This window comes from Cervus elaphus, chromosome X, assembly GCF_910594005.1.
Source record: "Cervus elaphus chromosome X, mCerEla1.1, whole genome shotgun sequence".
In the NCBI taxonomy this organism is placed as follows: Eukaryota; Metazoa; Chordata; class Mammalia; order Artiodactyla; family Cervidae; genus Cervus; species Cervus elaphus.
This window is the reverse complement of record NC_057848.1, coordinates 130,953,909-130,977,486: the sequence shown is the minus strand read 5'-3', so window position 1 is coordinate 130,977,486 and position 23,578 is coordinate 130,953,909. Positions and strand designations below refer to the sequence as shown.

The 23,578-nt window shown below is 40.4% G+C and overlaps 1 protein-coding gene across 13 annotated transcripts in view; it reads left to right on the top strand.

Annotated features, from left to right (window-relative positions):
- Positions 1-11,329: 11,329 nt before the first annotated feature.
- The window catches only part of KDM6A (lysine demethylase 6A), a 180,377-nt gene continuing 168,128 nt past the window's right edge, over positions 11,330-23,578 (top strand). For 7 of the 13 annotated variants that reach the window (XM_043896416.1, XM_043896413.1, XM_043896412.1 and 4 more), the window contains exons 1-2: positions 11,330-11,886; positions 12,107-12,170. In XM_043896416.1, the coding sequence (XP_043752351.1) occupies positions 11,726-11,886; positions 12,107-12,170 (225 nt within the window). In that variant the 5' untranslated portion in view covers positions 11,330-11,725. The remainder of the gene's footprint in view (positions 11,887-12,106; positions 12,171-23,578) is intronic. The other 6 variants (XM_043896420.1, XM_043896418.1, XM_043896417.1 and 3 more) reach the window with 1 other exon arrangement.

Genomic DNA, 23,578 nt, shown 5'->3' with positions numbered 1-23,578 from the left:
CTAATTTCATTCTTTTACATGTAGCTGTCTTATTTTCCCAGCACCATTTATTGAAGAGGCTGTCTTTGCCCCACTGTATATTCTTGCCTCTTTGTCAAAAATAAGGGTTTATTTCTGGGCTTTCTATCTTGTTCCATTGGTCTATGTTTCTGTTTTTATGCCAGTACCATACTGTCTTGATGACTGTAGCTTTGCAGTATAATCTGAAGTCAGGAAGGTTGATTCCTCCAGCTCCATTCTTCTTTCTCAAGACTGCTTTGGCTATTCAGGGTCTTTTGTGTTTCCATATGAATTGTGAAATTTTTTTGTTCTAGTTCTGTGAAAAATGCCATTGGTAATTTGATAGGGATCACACTGAACCTGTAGATTACATTTGGTAGTATAGTCATTTTCACAATATTGATTCTTCCTACCCAGGAACATGGAATATCTCTCCATCTGTTTCTGTCGTCTTTGATTTCTTTCATTAGTATCATATAATTTTCTGTGTACAGTTTTTTGTCTCCTTAGGTAAGTTTATTCCTATTTAATTCTTTTTGTTGCAGTGGTGAATGGGATTGATTCCTTAATTGCTCTGATTTTTCATTGTTAGTATATAGACATGCAAGTGATTTCTGTGTAATGATTTTGTATCTTGCAACTTTGCTAAATTCACTGATTAGCTCTACTAATTTTCAGATATTATCTTTAGGGTTTTCTATGTACAGTATCATGTCACCTGCAAACAGTGAGAGCTTTACTTCTTCTTTTCCAATCTGGATTCCTTTTATTTCCTTTTCTTCTCTGATTGCTGTAGCTAGGACTTCCAGAACTATGTTGAATAATAGTGGTGAAAGTGGACACCCTTGTCTTGTTCCTGATCTTAGGGGGAATGCTTTCAGTTTTTCACCATTGAGAACAATGTTTGCTGTAGGCTTATCATGTATGGCCTTTACTATGTTAAGGTAGGTTCCTTCTATGCTGGCAGGCAGATTCTTAACTGCTGCACCACCAGGGAAGTCTGAGCTTTTTATTTTATTTTTTTAATTTCATCTCTTTGTTGGTTGAAAAATACTGTAAACCTATTTTTTCAAGAAGGTGATCTATTTTATGATCCCTTAGATGGCAGAGAAGCAGCTTCCCAGGTGGTGCCATTCCTGCTAATGCAGGAGACATAGGTTTGATACCTGGGTTGGGAAGCTCCCCTGGAGGAGGGCATGGAAACTCACTCCAGTATTCTTGCCTGGAAAATCCCATGGACAGAGGAGCCTGGAAGGCTACAGTCCATGGGGACCACAGACACGACTGAGTGATTGAGTACATGTACACACACACACACAGCTAGCAGAGAGTGTTTTTCTGACATCTTTACACCTGAAAAGCAACTCAGATGAATATTACTCTAGATATGAGAAGTCAGATAGACTGACATTTGTTTCTATCTGGGCAATATGATCTCATTTTTTTGCTTGAACAATTATAGATACTTTAATATTGTAGCTTAAAACATTTGCCATGATGTGTCCAATGGTGAGTCCTGTTTTACTGACTTTGCTTGGAATATAGCAGGCTCTTTCAATCAACATACATTGTGCTTTAACAGAGAAAATTTCTGCTTTTATTTTTTATTATGTCTCTTCCATTTGCCTTTTTTTCTCTTTTAAGAACTCAAATTATCCATAAGTTCTTCTCCATTTTCTCCATTCTTTCTCCACAGCTATCTTTGTTCTTTCACTGTTTTCATCTCTTTTTCCACTCCATTCTATAACTTAGCACCAGCTTTGTTCTTGACACCAATTTCTGTCTTCTCTTGGATGAATTTTCCTTGTTACTGTCTCCTGTGTGTACTTTAATTTTGTTCCTGCTTGTCTTAGAGTAGTTGCTCATTTTCCTTACCCTATTCGTTTCATTTTTCATTTTATCTTGTTAGATTTTCATATCAGTCCCACCTCTTCATTCTTTTGTTTCTATTTTGCAGAAACTTTAAGGATGTTAACAGGTTTCTAAAATTTTCTCCTGGATCATCCTGGTGAGGAAGAGTTCTCACTTTGTCCTTTTTTTTCTAGATGCTGTGTACTTCCTCTAGCTCTGGGTTGATTATTCTCCTTATCTTCAAATAAGACAAGGCTTTCTGTGGGCTCAATATCCATCTACAAGTGATTGAGATGTTTACCTTGGAACCTACCATTTGTCTATGGAAGCGGTGGCAGGATCTCCATCTCAAGTCTGTAGCTAGAGGGCACGCAGTCTGACTTTACCTTTTGTATCTCTTCTTTACTAATGCGATACACAGCACAATACACTTTCCAGCACAGACTTCTCTTGGGAACCTTTAAGATGCTGGCCTTTCCTTAAAGTTTTGAGCAGGACAGGCTACATAACCTTTAGGAAAGTTACATGCAAAATGAAAATGTTGGGCTCCTTGTTCAAAAATTAATAATTTCAATGCAGTGACCACAGAGCATTAAACAAGTACAAGTACAAGGCCCTTCTTATCATCACAGGGCCCTGTGCAGCTGTATAGGTTGCACACTCATGAAGCTGCCCATGGTTATGGGAACTGCACTTTCTTAAATGTAAGTCTCCTCCCTTTTCCTCCCAATCTCCCTGCTGTTTTCCTGCCTGCTTGTTTTGTCGATCTGCCTAAATAAATAGGAAATAGAGGGGTCTAGAGGATATAGAGTGGAGGTGGGGGTGAGGATCAGTTTTCTGGTGAGCACACTTGAAAGGTTGAGAAATTGACATCTCATGTTGATTTAGACACCAACTCTAAGTTGGGAGGCAGATGGTGGGTCATCAGGGGATAGAGTGTGGGCCTTAAATAAGTGGCTTACTACCTTTTTCAGTGTGTTTGAGGAAATGAAGCCAGGGTAATTCATGAGTGGGATTTTCTTTTAATCCAGCCATTCAGGGCCAATCTGCCTCATAATTAACATCAGTTTCACCCAGATCCAAGCCTTAGGTTACCTGTCAGTCTTTGGTATTGTGAAATCTTGTCTCTTTTTCTAGATTCGAGGGAATGTTTGGAGAAGTTAGGCCAGTATGTATTTGGGGGCAAAGGGCAATGTGTCATTTTGAATTGAATGTGTGCATGGAACCATGCAGATAGGTCAGGGGTTAGCAAACTTTTTTATGTGGGACTAGGTAGTAAATATTGTAAATTTTGCAGTTCAAGGGGCAAAATTAAAGATATTATGTAGGTACTAATATAACAAGAGGAAACAAATTTCGACAAATATTTTATCAATGATGTTTAAAACATAATAGTAATAACTGAGTGCAGTTTTTGGCAATACATGTCTACTAATTAGAAGAATAGGAGTCTTTGTTTTTAGAATACATTTTGCTTAATTAGGGTTCAAAATTAGTATTCCCTATCATCAGATTAGTTTGCAAATGTTCATCTGTTAATGCTGATCTGTAATGTGATTTTATGTATTTCATTTTTGAAAATGTCTTTCCATGTTCTGGAAAAAAAAATGCACTGCCAAACAATGACATCAATCCATGAGCATATGATTTTGAGTATGTTCATTGCATAGAAGGCATTTAGAAAGAATTCTATTAGATTCTTCTCTTGATATTTGTATTTTAGTATGTTATTACATTGCAGATTAATCACTTTTAACTGATTGTTAGGTAGAAACTCCTCAAGTGCACAGTTAAATTAATTTTTAAATATAGAAATTTCCTTTGCATTTGCATTGAGGTCTAAAAAATGCTGCTTGGAACTGCAGTTTGAGCTTGGAAAATATATCTACTGCAAATTTCTATAGGAATGGATAATATGTTTCTTATTTTAACTTTTGATAGCATGGAAATGTATAAAGTAGCTTGACATTACTTGGAATTCACACAACGCTACTCATCATCAAAATGATTGTACTAAAGTGTAAGTTTCATGTATAAGTGTGTTTTACCTTGTAATTGGTGAAATTCATTAAGATATATTATCAAGTCTCCCACAAATGCTAATTTCCAAAGCCATTCATAGCTTGATTATAGAGGCTAAAGGCTGTTCTTATTCAATAATTCTCAGTTTTGCTCTTGAGTTGAAAAGAATCACAATCAAACAGTAAGAACTGCTGTGTGGTAGAAGAAGTCAGGATATTCAGTTTCTACTTCTGATAAAAATTCACAGAACTGATGATGGTTAAAGCCATAAGAATGAATGAAGTTACCATTGCTACTACTGGTTCAATAACACATAATAAGCTCAAATATTACCACAAAGTAATTTCTGATGAATAATACAATAAATAGCCACAGGGTTTAAACACCTTACATTTTCATAAGCTTTGTTGTTTGTTCAAATAAGCATTTTTCTACTTTACACATATTTTTACTACTATCACTTGTAACACATCTTAGCAGGTTCCTCTTCATGTTATATAGCATCAGTTTGTTTTCAGCTTCTTTGAAAATATTTTCCCTTGTAATTGTTCCATGCAGACTAGTCACAGAAGTTAATTCTTCAGTTATTTCAAACAAGGCCTTGACTCTTCAAATGAACAACTAGGTAGTATCAGTATTACCTGTTAACTCATAAAGAGTGAAGGAAAACCACTCAGTAATTGCTTTGTTTTTAAATTGATTATTGACACTGCTCTCAATGTCTTCAACTCTGCAAGCAACTGTTCTAGCTGAAAGTTTAATAGTCTTAATTTTTTCCCCTCTGGATACATTACTTTGGGTATTGCCATCAAATACAGTTAAATTAAACAGCTTTCCTTATTTGGCTAAGAAATGAGCCACTCAGAAAATTACTTTGGTTGCAGCTTCATATTCATTTTTATATTTTTCTGAAGAAATTCTGCTATGATGAAATATTCCACTTTAAATTCTCTAATTGTTCTCACTGTTGCTTTCCTGTCGGTTGGGAATATTGTGATGAATGTAGTCTGATAATATTGACATATATTATATTCTTTCAGTAAAACTATACTTACTGCATGGTAACAAAATAGTCCACACACCACTGTGCCTTATAAGCATATGAAGTCCTTTTTCTCTGTTTTCTGGTTTTGACTTATAGGTATGCACTGGTAATAAAAAAAAGTCATGGTGTTACATGTGTGGTACTTGAAACACTGCCAACTTGAAACACAGCATCATTGTGATTTGCAAGGCACAAAGCAGCAGTGTGTAAGATGAGACACATTCTCTATTACAACAATTCAACTCTGTGTTGCTTTGTGAAAGTGGCCATAGATGATATATAAATGAATGAGCATGCATGTGTACCAATAAAACTTTATTTATACACATCAAAATTTGAATTTCATGTAAGTTTAATGTGTGATGAAATGGCTGTACAAATATAGGTGGTGTGCTGGATTTGATCTGTAGGTTATGGTTTTCTGATCCCTGGTCTAGCCAGATAGTCAATATTCTTTGACAGACTTCCATAGTAGTGCAGTGGATAAGAACCTGCCTGCTAATGCAGGGGACACGGGTTCGATCCCTGGTCCAGGAAGATTCCACATGCCTTGGAGCAACTAAGCCCACGAACTACAACTACTGAGCCTGCAAACTGCAATTACTGAGGCCCAGGTGCCTAGAGTCTGTGCTCCACAAGAGAAGTCACTGCAATGAGAAGCCTGTGCACCACGTCAAAGAATAGCCCCAGCTTGCTACAACTAGAGGAAGCTTGAGCACAGCAACAAAGACCCAGTGCAACGAAAAATAAACAAATAAAATGCTTTAAGAATATATTCTTTGAGCTTGGTACCAGCTACTGAGCCCACGTGAAAGGAAATCTGTTTAAAGCAGTATCACTGACACCAGTAGCAACCCTATTATTTCTGAGCCTAAAACACAGTAACCATTGGTTTGATTCTTTAGGTAAGCCTTACTAGGCTCTTCATGGTTCTGCCTAATTTTCCAACTTACACTTCCAATTCTTTCCTTCCCCTTTTGGTCACAGCCATACTCAACTTCTTGAATTCACCAGAACTCTCAAGTTCTTAGGCTTCTGTGCTTTGGCAGATCTGTTGCAGCCTCTGTTGGGAAGATACCCACTACTGTAACTATCCTCCTATTTTATAGGATAAAATTTATTCATATAACTCTCCAAGTTAAGAGTTCAGGACATGGACTGTATGAGCTTGGAAAGTTTTCAGCCATTATTCTTTGCATACCTTTTGGGCCTTGACATATTTCTCCTCCCCTTCTTGGACTCTGATAACACGGATGTTAGATCCTTTGTTTCCATCCCATAGATCTCAGAGACTCTACTGTTTTTCCTATCTATTTTCTCTCTGTTGTTCAAATTGGGTAATTTCTGTTGCTCTGTCTTGAAGTTCTCTGATCCTTTCCTCTGTCCCCTCCATTCTGATGATGAGCCCATATGTTGTTTTAAATTATGGTTATTATATTTTTCAATTCTAAAATTTCTATTTGGTTCTTCTTTGTATCTTCTATTTCTTTGCTAAAACTTCCTGTTTCTCTGCTAAGGCTTTCTAATTTTTCATTTGTTTGGAATGGATTCATAATTGCTCATTGAAACATTTTTATGACTGCTTTAAAATCCTTGTCAGAGAACATGAACATCTGATTCACCTTATTGTTCACATCTGTTGATTGTCTTGTCTAATTAATGTTGGATTATCCTAGTTCTTCATATGAGTGATTTTTCATTGAAACCTGGACATTGTGGGTATTATAAAACTCTGGCTTTCATCTAAATATTCTTTTTTAGCAGGTCTCTTCTGATATCACTCTGTTGGGGAAGGGAAAGCACTGCCTCGTTACCACCAGGAGTAGAAGTCCAGGTTCCCCACTCAACCTTGATTAACACTGATGGAGGTGGAGGGTCTCCTTGTTACTGCTGGCTGTGAACTGAAGTTCGGGCTCCCCACTAGGCCTCCACTGAGACCACCGTGTCTGAAGGTGTGCATGTGTGAGAGCTCAGTTATTCAGTCATGTGCAACTCTTTGCCACCCCATGGACTGTAGCTTGCCAGGTTCCTCTAGCCGTGGGATTCTCCAGGCAAGAATACTGGAGAGGGTTACCATTTCCTCCTCCAGGGGATCTTCCCAACCCAGGGATGGAATCCACATCTCCTGCATTTGCAGGAGGATTCTTTACCACTGAGCCACTAGGGAAGCTTGTCTGGAGGTGTAGGTGCCTCGTTACTGTTCCCCACATTGCTTCCATAGGAGTGGTGGCCTTGTCAGCACTGGGCAGTGGTGACCGTTCTGACTCTTCAGTAGGTCTTCTCTGACACCAACTCAGCAAGGAAGGGAAGTGATGCCTCATTAATGCTGGGTGGGTATGGAAATCTAGGCTCCCCAGTGTAGTTGGTGGTGGTGGGGTAGGATTTGCGGTGCTTCTTTACAGATTGGCAAGGGTAGAAGTCTAGGCTTCTGGTGAGTGTGGGAGTCAAGGCTTCTTCCAGAAGTCCCAAAACTATTCTGACAACTGAAGTTTTTTTTAACAGGTTAAAGTCTGTCTGTACTTGACTCCAAATCTCTCCTCAACTCTAACCCTCTATTTGTTTTTGTCATCAGTATGTTTGGACATGAGTTGGATAATTTTTTTGACACCAGTAAGGGTGGGAAGGGCTAAATTTATCTCTGATCCTGATTTAAAGGATAAGTACAGTTCTATTCACAAGATTAAATAAATCATGACTGTTATGTGACTTATTATTATCTGCATAGGTTATGTTGGAGAAGGCAATGGCAACCCACTCCAGTACTCTTGCCTGGAAAATCCCATGGACAGAGGAGCCTGGTAGGCTGCAGCCCATGGGGTCGCTAGGAGTCGGACACGACTGAGCAACTTCACTTTCACTTTTCACTTTCATTCATTGGAGAAGGAAACGGCAACTCACTCCAGTGTTCTAGCCTGGAGAATCCCAGGGACAGGGGAGCCTGGTGGGTTGCTGTCTATGGGGTTGCACAGAGTTGGACACGACTGAAGTGACTTAACAGCAGCAGCAGCATAGGTTATGTGGCACTGACATTATAAATGAACTACGTATTCCTAAGTAGTTCAGGTTAAGAATTTAGTTGTTTAAAAGGACTTAAATTTATTTTCCTATAATTGAGTGGGTTTCTCCTCTGACAGTAATTGATGGTACCTGCATAAGTATTACGGAGAAGGCAATGGCACCCCACTCCAGTACTCTTGCCTGGAAAATCCCATGGATGGAGGAGCCTGGTAGGCTGTGGTCCATGGGGTTGCTAAGAGTCGGACACGACTGAGCGATTTCACTTTCACTTTTCACTTTCCTGCATTGGAGAAGGAAGTGGCAACCCATTCCAGTGTTCTTGCCTGGAGAATCCCAGGGACGGGGGAGCCTGGTGGGCTGCCGTCTATGGGGTCACACAGAGTCGGACACGACTGAAGTGACTTAGCAGCAGCATAAGTATTAACACAATGCTGCTACAAATGATGTACTAACTAGTCCATAATCTGACTCAGCATAATATAAATTTTATATATTTTTAAAATATCGATTTATCTGCTGCTGCTACTGCTGCTGCTAAGTTGCTTCAGTCGTGTCTGACCCTGATGCTGGGAAAGATTGAGGGCAGGTGGAGAAGAGGATGACAAAGGATGAGATGGTTGGATGGCATCACCGACTCAATGGACATAAGTGTGGGTAAACTCCGGGAGTTGTGATGGACAGGGAGGCTTGGCGTGCTGCGGTTCATGGGGTCGCAAAGAGATGGACACGACTGAGTGACTGCACTGAACTGAACTGAATCCCTCCCCAAAAAGTATATTAGGACTACCTATGTGTTGGGCTTATAGGGAAGTTGGGGAGGGATCAGGAGAAAGTGATTGGTAAAGTGGTGATCAACACATTTAGAACCCAGAATGTGAAAGCTACAAAGGATTTTAGAAATTTGAAACTTCCTATTCTTCTGAGGTCTTTGAATGCATATGATGTATCTGGCACTTTACCTACCTTATGGCATTTAATCTTCAAAATAATGCTGTAAAGTGGCTCTATTTTCTCAGATGGGGGAACTGAAGCTCAAATTAGACTAACTTGTTGAAGGTCACCCAGCTATCAAGTGGCAGAGTTAGGATTTGAACCTAGATCTGCATGATTCCACATTCATGCTCCTTTGGTTCAATTGCTCTGCCTTCTATATGGGTTTTCAGAGTCACTTTTCATAGAAATTATTATTAAAAAATCATCTATCCTACTTCCCCATTTCTCTATTCAGTGAAGGACCTAAACCTCAGAGGCTACATACCTATTGTACATATGATATAAATTATGCAAGACCGAAAACATTACGTAGTGATATAAGGACTGTGTTACTGTATAAAAAATATCTCATGCTTCATGATGGATGACACATATCTGTAACTGAACTAGACAAAGAGTTCTGGCTTAGAGGATAAGTAACTTTCCCAGGGACACACAGCCTGTGCAGAGAAATGATTTGCAGCCAGGCCTGCCTGACTTCGACCCCACCCACAGCATCTACTCCATGCAATTCTGCAGCTATTACCAAGTAATGATTATGTAGTGAAAAAGAAGGTTTTGAGGGATTGGAGGTGGGCAGCCTCGTAATTCTTGGAAACAGCCTGAGTCAAGAACCACCAGCTCCCAGAAGATTGTCAAACACTGGCAGAATCTCTATCTCTGCTTGTGCAAGTCTAAGTGTGTGTGTGTGTGTGTGTGTGTGTGTGTGTGTGGTGGTGGTGGTGTGTGTGGGGAGATAGTGGTGTCAAAATCTCCCAGGCGTTGAAGGTCATCTGTTGTGAGAAAGCTTACAATGAATGTATTAATTTAGCTGTAGAAAATACTCAGCCTTTTATACTCACTCATTCAAGTAAAATGGAAGGAATACCATAAAGAGTGGAAGAGGTGTTTTAGAGAAGGTGATTAAACATGAAGCATAATCCATATAAAACTATAGTTTGTTAAGTCTAGTTACTAGTCTCAGGGAAACAATTTAAAACTGTGTTGGTGTGCAAAATCAGTTGGGATTTCCATAGCTTCTCCCTGAATACTGCTAGGATTACTGAGTCAGCACTGAATTGTCTTCCTTATATTTTGAGATCCAACTAAATATACCTTGTTTATTGGTTACGTTACTGAAAATATAGAGTCCATGTTTATGAAGGAAACCTTGTTCTCATCTGTCCATTAATTTTTTCCTATCCCTGAAGACTGGAGGTGTGCACTGTAACAGATCTGTTACATGAAACTTATTTATCTTTTGCAAAGAGTAACAGAACGAAGGCATGTTTTCTTCTCCCAATTATACTATGGATTGAAAGGCAGACTAGTGACTTTTATTTGCATCTGAGACACTGTCAGAACAAGAAGGTGTCACTCTGGTCACATGCTGTGAGGGGGTAGAAAAGGGTTTTCTGGGCTGCAAGCTTCCCTGAGGATCTTAATTTTGTCTTCTCTCAGGCCTGTCTACAAGCAGTCCCAACTCCTCGCATGAAAACCCCACTGAGATCACAGCAATAGAAAGCAACATTCTGGAGATAATCGCTTAACAATTTTTCGTCACTGCTTTTCTTATAATACTATAATGAACTACTGATAAAACACTGGTAGCATCGAAAATTTGGCCCCCAAGTGCCGCCAACAGACCTTTGGCGGTGGGGAGCCGTGGTCAGCGAGCCAGAGCCCCGTGGGTGACTCTTCAATCCCTCTGGCCGGGGGTGAGGGGGCCTTTCCCCCCTCATTTGCTGCGGGAGCGAGGGGATGCGGGCCGGCAGCGCAGGCCTGGCCTAGGGCGGCGCCCGAGCCCCGGGGCACTCTCCGACTCTCCGAGCGCGCTTCTCGCGGAGGCCATTACTTCCAACAGTGCAAAAAGTATGCTTTCTTCGGAGGGCGGAGGTCAGGGGCTTTGCACCGCCTCCTGGCGACGTGACCTTTAACAGGCCCTCCAGGGCTCGGTACACGCGGAGCACAGGATGCCGGAGCCGCGGTCGGGGACCACCCCCGAGCTCCTGGGCAGCCAAAGGCCGTCCATGGCGTCCTGGCTCACTGCTCGCGCCCGCCGCGGGCGGTGACGGACCTCGCCCTTCCCCACCGTTCCCCTCCCCCTCCCGAGCCCGCAGCGGTTCCCGAGTTGACACGGTCCGGACCCTCCATTCTCTGCCCCAGTATATTTAACTGGCACAACCTAACCCGCTGCTCCCCCTTGGTGACAACCCTTCACCCGAACAGACGGACCCAGCAGCCAACCATCGGTCAGAATTGGCGGGCCTCCTGCTCCCTGTGGGTGGTGGCCTCAGTGGGCGGGGCTCGGGCAGCTAGCAAGTTGAGTGGAGCCACGGCTGACGTGAGTCAACAAAGGTCACGTGAAGCGAGCGGGGCACTTCGATTGGCTGCACCAGCCGGGCGGGGAGGGGGGGTCACGGCGGCGGCGTGGGGTTCGCTGTGTGACACAATTACAACAACTTTGTGCTGGTGCCGGGGAAGTTTGTTTCTCCAACGAATTCCCCCCACATCCCTCAACCCCGCACGCTCCAGCCGTTCCTGCCGCCCCCGCCCGTGGCTGCCCCTCGCCCGCCCCCGCGATGTGACCCAACAAGCCGAGCCGCCGCCGCTGCCGACCCGGGGGCTCCGCAGCCCCAACCGCCGCCGCCTTCACCGCCGCCGCGTTGGGATTTTTTGTCGCTGCCGCCCGCGGCGGAGGAGGAGGTGGCGATAAAGTTGGTGTGCGGGTCCCGCGCGGAGGTTGGGGGCGTCGTTGCGGGCCCCGGCCCGCGGGGGGGGGTGTCGGCGTCGGAGTTGTGAATTCGCTGCGTTTCCATGAAATCCAGCGGAGTGTCGCTCGCTACCGCCGCCGCTGCCGCCGCCGCTTTCGGTGATGAGGAAAAGAAAATGGCGGCGGGAAAAGCGAGCGGGGAGAGCGAGGAGGCGTCCCCGAGCCTGACAGCCGAGGAGAGAGAGGCGCTCGGCGGACTGGACAGGTATGGGTCACCGTCACCCACCCGCCCGGTCGGCTCCGGACGGTTGGCGCCTGTCTCCGGGGAGGCCCGAGCGCGGTTCGCCTCTGGCGGCGGCGGGGCGGGCACCTGGGCTTGGCGCTCTCGGTGCTGTATCCGCCGCCGCCGGGGCCTCGGGATCGGGCAGGGATGGGTCGGTGGGGTTGCCGGAGCGCTAACGAGCCGCGTGTGTCCCTCCCCACAGCCGCCTCTTCGGGTTCGTGAGGTTTCATGAAGATGGCGCCAGGACGAAGGCCCTACTGGGCAAGGTAAGGCAGCCGCGGGCTGGAGTGCGGACACGGTCTCCCCGGCCGGCGCCCCGCTCGTCCCGGGCCCCACGGCTCGGCCGGCTCTCATTGTGGCCGCGAACGAGGGCCGAGGGGCTTCCGGAAAACTATTTTCTGCCTTTGGTCTCCCCTTACTCCCGGATCCTTCGCTTGCTCTCTTGCGAAATCGCTCTCTTTTCTCGTAGCTGGAGGAACAGAGACGGCAGCGCTTTGGGGCCGAGCTCTACTGGGTCGACAAAACTGCCTGTTATTTTACGGCTTTTGGAGGGTCGACCGATGATCCCTCCGAGGTGCCTGTTTAGGGTCAAAGGCTCGTAAGTCTGTGCGGATTTCCCCACATTTCCGACTTACTTGCCTCCCGTGGTTTTTCTTCTTTTCCTCCAGGCAGGCTGTTCAGGAAATGTACTGTTAACCCAACGTTTGGGGCTTTCTTGTGTCCCCGCTCCCAGAAGGGGAAAGTTGCACGTAGTTTAGGGCGGTGAAGAGTTTGCATGGGGCTGTTGACAGGCATCTTAAGGGGTATGGTGTTTTACCTGAAGTTGGGTGACTTGTTTACTTTTTGAGTTTTTCTGCTATAGGAATCCTGCAGTTACTTGTGAATGTGTTTTCTCCTTGGAGCCTCGTTTCCTGTGTTTCTCACAGGGAAGGCCGAGGGGAATTCGGGGTGCAGTCTCTGTTTATTTGTGTGGAAAGTTGTTGGCACTGTCATTTAGTTAAGTAATGGCTGCTCCTATCGGCCCAAGATGGCGGGACAGGGTGGGAGGAGAAAGTGAAGGGGGGGCGGTTTGGGGGGAGGGAGGAGAGGTAAACATGGAAATAAATAGTAGCGATGAATAGGCCTCTCAGTCGGAGTGTGTAGCTCGGTGGGTGATTAATAAATATTATCCAAGATTATTTGCATCTAGAATTCTTGCACCTTTCTCAAGCTTGGAAGCCGCATTCATAAGCCTGGTAAATGCTTATCAACCTGTAGCACATTTAGTTATCCATCCGTAAGCTATTGAACAAAGGCAGTGGAGTCTCGATCTGTCTGCATCAGTTTGTGTCTCTTGACCAGAATCTGATCGAAATGATATTTGAATGCTCGGTTCTTAATTGGGACCGTGAAACTTGGAGTGTGCCGCGATAGGTGTTGCATCCATTAAACATTTTCTTTTCTAGCTGTAATCAGTAGCTTTGCATTTGATACCTAGCTTTATTGTTGCAATTGAGAAGGAAGTTTGAAATGACTAAAGCCTTGCATTTTATTCTTAAGTTGATTAAAAAAAATAGTTATCCCAAATTTTTGTCTGCAGTTTGGAGTCACTAATTCCTTTTATCTGTAATTACACTTCTGTTTTTGTTTCAAAGTAACTTAAGTGTAAGGGGTTTCGAACACAATAATGACCCAAAAGCTAAACTGAAATAATCCTTTTCAGTAAGCTCAGTCCCTTTGATCCATAGAGAAAAGTTGAATTAAACTTTGGCTATGTAGGTATTAATTGGCTTCATTAAAACTATCGCCGGAAAAATGAATAGCGACTAGCTCTGAAATGATTTAAACATAAATGATTTAAACCTTGAAAATTTTTTTCAGCCTGTGTATTTAAAATATTTTACTTAAAAATACTTAGCTGCTGTCAAAGTTGTCATTCCAAAAGATTAAGCAAAATATTTAAATTTAAGAAGCGTTGTATTTTGGAGTGATTATCTCCGGTCTAGTAGGGAGTTGGTAAAATGGTCCGCAAAGATAATACATTTTGGGATAGTTTGGCCAAATCTATTGTTTTGGTTAGGATAATGAAGAAATAAATGGAATCTGATGTTATACATGGATAATGTGTAAAATGCTAGTTGATTTTATGTCTCAGAATGCTTGTATTTAGATGGATTCACAGTGAGTGGATCGTGTTTAACATTGTATTTCAGATTGTAATATTGAACTCTGTAGTTATTATGCACTACTGACTTTAAATTGTAAAATAACATTTTCAAGTATTTGTGAAAATGTGCTTTACTTTCTTGATGTTTGACTGCAGTAACATAAATAAGAAACCTGTGAAGGTTCATTATATTTTGTGGCAGAATGAAGGCTTCATAAAATACTGGGTAATTTGATAAACTACTAAGTATTTTGTTGAGCTAAAGGAAAAAAAAAATCGTCATTACTTTAGACCCCATGCCTGTGAGGTCCTATTTAGGTCAAGACTCATTAGCCTTAACATTAAAGTAAAACATTCTAGAGTATGTGCTTGCAACCGCATGCAGTTCTTGGTTGCATCTTTGTGAGCTTGAACATAACAGTGAAATGTGTAATGTAAAGCTTGATATTATATGATCTCTCACCATGAGTTTGAATTGGATTCTGAATAGAATGAATGAGCTGGAATCTTGCTGTAGGAAGTATTGAATTATTTCGTTTCATCTATCTTTTGAACAGCCCTGGTAAACAGTATGTTTTTTTGTGAAATGTTGAGCAGTGTTGGTTTCAGAATTCTTATTCCCTGAAAGTCTTAAAAATGAGAGCTGGCTTTTCTTTGTTGGGGTAGGTTCAGGCTACTTACCTAAGGGCAGATACTGGAATTAATAAATCACAGGACTCTCTTCTTAGCTATGATTTTTGTCATTACCCCATCTGGCCGTCAGCCCAACAAATTTAGTTGGCACCTTGTATAACTTTTCTTTCTGACAGAAACTTAGCTCTTACTACTTGGTTTTAACATTTATTCATATGTATTATTGAATATTCTTTCAAGTTTTTAAATTGGGTTTTAAAAAAGGTTAACTCCTGACCTAAAGGATTTAGAAAGTTTAAAACATTTACTAATAAGTAAGTATCTCTTCCTTTCCCCGGAACTTATAGGTTCCTTTTCTAGTTGGGAGCTTGCTTTGTCCAAACTGCTGATTTCTTTTAGTAGCTGAATGCATTTGTTAGACTAATTTATATTGGAGTCATTGAAAGAATTTCTGTTTGAATGATTTCCATTTGATATACAATGCTTGGGGGTTTGGATTAAAGAGAAATTAGTAGTATGTATATTATTTTGTAGTAGTACCTTTAAAATATCTTTAAAAGATTGTTAACAGCAAGTGGTTGCTTAATCAGAGTTCTTGAAATATAGCATGATCTTGACCAATTTTTTCTTTAAACTAATGCTGACCATCTTTTGGTAACATAATTCAAGACTCTTATTTTTTTAATTACAGTGGAGTTACTGAAAAGTAATTAAGAAGTGAAACATTTTAAGAGGAATTAACTATGGTGACTTAGCACATTTTAAAAAATCTTTTCAGTTATTCTTGTTTTCAGTTAATAAGGATTTCCGTTAAAATATATATTAATATATAGCATGAATGTATTGATAGTAATACTACGCTTGTAGTTATAGTAATTATATAATGCTAAAGGGTTGAAATCTTTTGTCAAGAAACTATTGCTAAAATACATAGTTGTTCACTTTGAAGTACCTTTATATCATTTTTAAGTTTGTGTTAAATACTCTTCTTGGGATTGTTTTTGGTAATTATTTTAATCAGTAGATTATGTAGAATACCTGGAAGTAATCTCTCCCTCATTGCAAGCAGATTCTTTACCGTCTTAGCCACCAGGGAGGCCCATGGATCATTTACTATCTTAAAATGTATGTACTTTAAAAAAAAATGTACTTCTTTTCCTAGGAGATAATTAGCATGAAAATAGTTGGAATTTAAAATTCCGGGGGCAGTGGAAGTAGTTTAAGATCCATTAAAGCATATATTTTCCTAAATTTGGTTTGCTTGCATGTTAGTGACTAAACTACCACTGTGGTAGTGCTCAGTTGTGTCCGGCTCTTTGTGACCCTGTGAGCTGTAGCCCACCAGGCTCTTCTGCCCATGGGATTTCCCAGACAAGAATACTGGAGTGGGGTGCCATTTCCTGCTCCTGGGGATCTTCCCAACCCAGGGATTGAACCCATGTTTCTAATGTCTCCTGCATTGGCGGGCAGATTCTTTACCTCTAGCGCCACCTGGGAAGCCCAGTGTATATGGTAAGGAAAAATTATTAGGTCAGTTGTAGAAGGTGACTTTTTTATACTATATTCTATGTGTGTGTTTTGTTTGCTGGCACTTTTAAAGGAATATATTCATTTCCAGTGCTAAAAGAGATTAGTGTTTGGGTTACAAAAGTAATCGCAGAATAATGTCATACTTTTCTGTTTCAAAATTAGGGTTTTAATTTGATGCATCTTAAAAAGTATTTTCAAGTTTGGAAAGTTGTCTTGTAAATTATAGTCATTATTATTTACCTGGACAAAGTCTCAGGCAATTGCTATACGTTTCCTAAGATTTTGATACACTTCTGGTAATAAAGCTATAGTAAAACTTATAGAAAGTGCTTGCTTATCTGGCCACACATTAGAATTGCAGGAGTATATAAACATGCACTTTTTAAGTTCTGAATTCTTTCCCCTCACCGGATAGCTCTTTTTGTAGAATCAATTACAAATTGAAATGACATGGGAACATTTAACTGCCACCTCTGTACATTTCAGGTTGTTAAAAACTGTGTGAGAGATGAGTTTTTGTGATGTAGGTGGTAAAGTGGGAAGGTGGGCCATGCACTTTGAACCAAAATGAAGGTTCAGTGCTTGGCCAGCTACAGAGTAAAAACATCTTTTTCTGACTTGATTATGTAACGTTTAGTTTTTATTTATGTAATAATATTATTTTGCAGATTTGAAAAAGTTTTCTTTTGGTTAAGCTTACTTTGAAACTCATTGTGATGCTTTGAACTCTTTGCAATTGATGTTAATGAATTAAAACACTGTGAATTAATATTTTTGAAATATATCCAGAGAACTAATTTATGTTACAAAAACACCACTAGATTGTCAAAGAATTGAAATGGTGGTTATTTAAGGCCCACATGTATTTATTTGTAAACTAGTTAATGAAGTTTATTTAATGAATACATGATCGACAGTCTTATGTACTCATATCAAAGCCTCACATACAATTCTATCAGTTTTCTCTACTGGTTTGTAATTTGTCAATGGTAAATTAAAGCAATAAATATTTGAGTAACACTGAATACAAGTCGTCTATGCAGGGCATATGGAGATAATGAAGATATCCCTTGTTTGCATTGAAAACTTACTGCTCCCTTAAAGGGTGAGATAAGTATGAGGATGACTATCACAAAAACATCAGTGGTGGAAGGAAAGTGAAGTATCCTGAAGGTTTACGATACAGGTCAATTTAACAATTTACAAGTTAGAATTTTTTATTTTTTGGCCATCTATGAAAACATTGATTAGCAAGCATGCACAAAAGCAGTCACAGGAACCTGTTTGTGAAGCTTAACGGAGTACCAGTTCTTTGTCCTTGTAGGTAGTCTATCAAGGACCTTGCTGGAAAGGTGTTTAGGTGGCACGTGTTACCTGCAGCAGACATTAGCCCCAGAATCACCCGATCAGTGGTGGAACACAGGGCTGGATGGGACTCTTAGGCTGAGTGTGCACTGTGGACAGTATTGGGATCCTGGATTTGCTGCCTCTTAGACCCTATTTATGCAAAAGTGGAGATGCCTTTGCAGTGTTTGGAGCCAAGCCACATTAACTTGAATATCATTCACGGCACTAATGAAAACTTACTTCTGACATCCCTTATGCTTCCTAATGCTTTCTCCTGACTAAGGTAAAGGCAGGAGAAGCATTGGCTTTATAGGGTGCTGTCCTGGCTCCTGTCTTCCTCAGGTCTCTTCTTTGTAGTTTTAACTATTCTGGAATGTGTATTCCTGATTTGAGAATTTCAAAAGTTAAAAGAGCCCCTGGATTTTAGATTATTGGAGTTAACTTGAAAAATTATCTAATCGTTGCTAGGTTAAAATTAATGAAAGCACATGAGACTTAACATATCCTGATATATTTCATTTTTTTCTTGAAACATTTAATGAGACTTTATATTATGTAACATTCTGTATCAGACATTTAAAACTCAGTTATTTCATTAGTATTTTACACAACATGAGTTAAATTGGGAAGGGGTGTTCACATTTGTGAGATAATTGCACAGTGGTTTCTGGGCTAGCTTGATTTACAGACACCCCTTTCCATTTATCTGGTCATTTGTTTCAATAAATTATGTACTTTGAACACCCGACCCCAGTAGAAAAAGACAAACCAGGCTCTTAGCTCCTCGTACCTGTGGACTCTTGTAATCTGCACCTTCTTTCCCTAGATAGGTAGTGCTGGAGATGGGCAGGACATTGATGGCTCCTACAAAAGCACTCCTTGCTTTCTGGGATCCCCATTTTCAGTTTACTCTTGGGGCAGTTGTAAATTAAGTTTCAAAGTTCTACGGGCCACTGGGCCTTAGTAGAATGTCTCCTATTAATAGGATTGGGCTTGTTTCTTGATTGTGTTTATTGGAGATGGTATTTCTTGACTTCTTTATTAGCAAGGCATCTTTTAGTTTTGTTTAGGAACGCATGGTTTAAAATCAGATTTTTGCTTTTAGCAGATGTTCAAACAGTCATCTGCTGTGTTTTCTGTCACTCTTTTCTCACCTTGTAGTGATGCTTACCTTTGTTATGAGTTCCTAACTTGAGATCCTTGAATGAACGTTCATGGGTCAACCTAAGGAATTTTCTGACCAAGTTTTGGTAAGATATTCAAGAAGTAGTTAAATAATAATCATGTTTGTAGTACAAAACAGCCCTAGGGTGAGGAGGAGGGGAGATTTTAAACTAGATTTCTCTGCTGTTGTGAGTTTTTTAACCTTAGACACACATTACCTTAAAAATAAGTAAGCACGCTGATAATGAGTATACCAGAATTATATTCTGACTGATTTTATACTAGTACCTGTGAAGTCCTTTTTGTCAAGTTGGGATACTTCTCATCTTCATGGTCTTTCAGTCAGGATAGGGGTAGATGAAGTAGAGATGTGTATACTGTTTGGTCCTATTTCTTTCTTTCCTCACCCTCACCCTGGTCATGTTTCTTTGCATTTATTTACATGGCTGTACTCCTTCATTTTGATCTTTAGCATCTGTTTCTTTGATGACTTTATTTTTGGGTCTAATTTGGCCCAAGATGACATTTGGAACCTAATTAAAAACTATAACCTGGAAGGGTGGGAGTAGTTCCTTATTTAGAGAATTTTAGGTTTCTCAGCCAAATTATGGGCTGTTTGCCACTTCTGTAAGCTTTCATTTATTTTCTCTCGCTCATTTCTTTCTTTTATCTTCTCTACATTTCTAAAACAGTCATCATTCTGTTGTGAATGTGTCCTGGTATTTTTGTGGTTTTGTCTGTGTGGTAGTATTTTGTCTGTTATAATAAATAAAATATACTACTTCTAAGTTTATTCTCATGAAGAAGGTTGGGCTTTGTTGTAGTTAAGTGTATTATACTGGCTTCCCTGGTGGCTCAGACGGTAAAGAATCCGCCTGCCATGTGGGAGACCTGGGTTCAATCCCTGGGTTGGGAAGATCCCTTGGATGAGGGCATGGCAACCCTCCTCAATATTCTTGCCTGGAGAATCCCCATGGCAAGTGTATTATATTAGATCATCTTTTATTTTAATTTAGAACAATGGAAGGAACCATTAGATAAAGGAATCTAAGATAAATTTATCTAAGGAATCCTTAGATAAAGATAGAGGATTGTTTTCCAACTAGATCTATTATGTTATGTTCACTAGATCTTTTTCTAAAAAAAGTGTATCAGAGAAAAGTTTCAGTATTTTGGAAAAGCAGAGAAAATCAACCAATCATTACCTACCTTCAACAATTTTCAGCTCATAACCTGTCTTGTTTCATCTGTATTTTACCCTGTGCTGCCATTATTGTGAAGGAAATCTCTTAATCCATAGATACTTCAGCTTGTCTCTGAAACATAGGGCTTCCCTCATAGTTTAGTCAGAAAAGAATCTGCCTGCAATGCAGGAGACCTGGGTTCGATTCCTGGGTAGGGAAGATAACCTGGTGAAGGAAATGGCAACCCCCTCCAGTATTGCCTGGAGAATTCCATGGCCAGAAGAGCCTGGCAGGCTACAGTCCATGGGGTTGCAAGAGTCGGACATGACTAAACGAGGACAACGACTGAAACATAGCCACAATGCCTTTATTACACATAAAAATGCCTTGTTTATTTATTAATTTTTGGTTGTGCTGAGTCTTTGTTGCTGCATGCGGGCTTTTTCTAGTTGTGGTGAGCAGAGGCTACTCTTTGTTGTGGGACCTGGGCTTAAAATAACTTCTTAATATCAAATATGATTGAGTCTTAATTTTTTTGCCTTATGGAAGTTAAGAATTAGTTGCTTGGGAAATAAGTAGTGAACAGATATTTAGCTGAATATATGTGAGTTTGTATTATAATATTGTGATAGAATTCTGTAATATTAATAGATACAATACATGATAAGAGATTTTTTTTCTAAGAACTTTGTGAATCTTAGTTGTTTGAGTCTGTTTGGATAGTTTATTATTATTTAGGGACTATTTTTAAGATAAAATAGTTAAGCATTTTAGGTTTTAGAATTTCAGGTGTCAGAATGAGAACTAGAAAAGCTTTTACTTTGCTTGATGGGTTTGTGAAATGTTTGCTAAACTGCTGTGAGTGACGGTTCCAAGTCCTGGGGCATCAAGGGCCTCTGCACCTGCAGTCTGTGGAGAGAGATGGACAGAGTGACTATTTGATATTGTAAGTGCCGTAATCAAGGTGTATATGTAGAGTTCTTTGAACTCTCAAATGATGGAACAATTAAAACAATTAAAACTTTGATTGTAGGTAGTTTAAACTATCCCTACAAATTCCCAACGTTTTGGAGCAGTTAGTTTAGGCTGGAGAAGTGGGTAAGAGAAACTGCACAAAGATGTAACATTTTGGTCTTGGTTATCAAACATGAATAGAATTTGAGCATGAGGAATAAGAGGGCAGAGAGTTAGAGGTATAAAGTTGAATGGTGTTTGAGGAATTGTGAATAATTTAGTGTGGGCCCAGAGAGATTAAGGTTGTCCTAGTGGGATAGGGAGGAGGTAATTGAGCATGTGGCCCCCTTCACTGTAGACCATAGGAAGTTTTGGGGAGTCACTGAACTCAACTCTCTAATCAGGGAAAGTGACATGACCAGAGTATTATTGACTCCAGTGAGAGGGATAAAGTGGAGAGGAAAGGGATCCAGTTGTTAAATATTGATGGATCGATAAGATTACATGAATTTTAGAATAGAATTCTGCAGCTGCTTATAAGATGTATGATCTTTGGGCAAATTATTTCATCTTTCAGAGGCTCAATTTTCTTACCCGTAAAATGGAAGTGGTAATAGGTTTCTGTCAGGCTATTGCATTTTGTGTTAGGGAAAAAAGATATGTAAAGTGCCTGGCAGTAGGCCTGGTGTGGAAGGTGCTCAGTACCAGATATATGTTACCACCTTAGAAAAGACAATTTTTAAAGTGAGTCTGTAGTTTAGGAATGGGGTGGGGGGAGACAGAGGCAGATTTGAGATCTCTTGAAAACACTCTTCCTTGACTTTCCTAACATCTTACTACTTTGGCCTTCTGCGTCTCAGTCTCCTTTGCAAGGAAATTCTGTTCGAAGTCTTTACTCTGTCTGCTCCCAACTTGGATGTATGCTTGACTGAACTTGATTACTTTACCTGGTATCTTGAAGACATCTTAAACTGAACATTTGCAAGCTGAATTTATCTTTGGTGTTGATGTTCCCTGTCTTAATAAGTGTCACTTATCATTAACCTTGCCAGAAACCTTAGAGCTGTTTTTAACTCCTTTTTTAAGTCCTGATAGTCACCGAATCTTGACATTTCTGCATCTTAAATTTCAAATCTGTTTGTTTTTCTACATCCTCGATGCCACCATTGTAATTGCAGCCATGATCTGATCTTTGACTTTTGAAATACTTGCATGCAGATTTTTTTTGAATAGGTATACTTGGAATAGTGCAAAATTGTAAAGTTACATAGAGGAAGTTGCAGTAAAAAGAGAATCTCTCTCCCACACAATCTCTGGGTTATATATTTCTTATTCTCAGGCAGCCACTGATAAAACCTTTGTTGGGTAACTTCATATTTCAACACATACAAGTATATTCTATTATATATTTCAACACATACAAATATATTCTTTTTTTTTTTTTTTTTTTCAAATATATTCTATTATATATCTTTTTCCCACACAAATGCTGCTGCTGCTGCTAAGTCGCTTCAGTCATGTCTGACTCTGCTCGACCCCATAGACGGCAGCCCACCAGGCTCCCCCGTCCCTGGGATTCTCCAGGCAAATGAGACCATACTATATTCAAGTTGTTAAAATGCTTTGTTAATTTTGCTGCTTGCTATGTGAAAATATTACTTGTTTTTATATTGAATTGTCTTGAACTTGAGAGTTCTCTCATTCAAATAGTGAGATGTTGGAGAGGAGGTTGGTTTGGTTGATTAAGTTACTTTGAAGTCCTGTTACTACTTTTATATATGGTATAAAAGGTAGAAATTCTTCAACATGCAAAAGTTTTAATTGAAAGTATGTTCACATGTGTTTTCCTACTATAGCAGTTGCTTAATTTTATATGCTGTGAACTCAGTTGAAGTAATTGGCAAAATTTGCCTTCATATTTTGATTTTATTGGTACAGCTGATGATGAGGCTCCGTGAATACTGATTTAATTTACTCCCTGAATGTTTAAAGAAGTAGCCATAGTTTATACCACTTAATATCTTATATTTGCAGGAGTCATACACCTTCTTGACTTACTCTTGATTTTTACTATAGGAAAAGAAAAATAGGTAAACTTGTGTTTTTGATTAGTCATAAACAGTACACGGCTTAGTGTGTTGTTATGGGCCTCCCTGGTGGCTCAGATGGTAAAGAATCTGCCTGCGATGCAAGAGACACAGGTTCCATCCCTGGGTCAGGAAGATCTGGAGAAGGGAATGGCAACCCACTCCAGTATTCTTGCCTAGGAAAATCCCATGGACAGAAGAGGCTGACTGTCCATGGGGTTGCATAGGGTTGGACATGACTGGGCAACTAACACTACTAGTGTGTTATTGTTAGGTAGTCACTCAGTCGTGTTGAACTCTTGGTGACCCCACAGACTGTAGCCCACTAGGCTCCTCTGTCAATGGAATTCTCCAGGCAAGAATACTGGAGTGGGTTGACATTCCCTTCTCCAGGGTATCATCCTGGCCCAGGGATCAAACCCAGGTCTCCTGCATTGCAGGCAGATTCTTTACTGTCTGAGCCACTAGGGAAGCTCTCTAGTGTGTTACTAACTTGTAGCAGAATACCTTTGTTTTCATTATATATTGACTGGTGGTGGAGTTGGAATGGTGGTACTTTAGTTTTTTGAGGTTATTAGCCATTTGAGGGCCAGTGTAGCTGTAGACATTTTGTATATGATTTTGGAGAG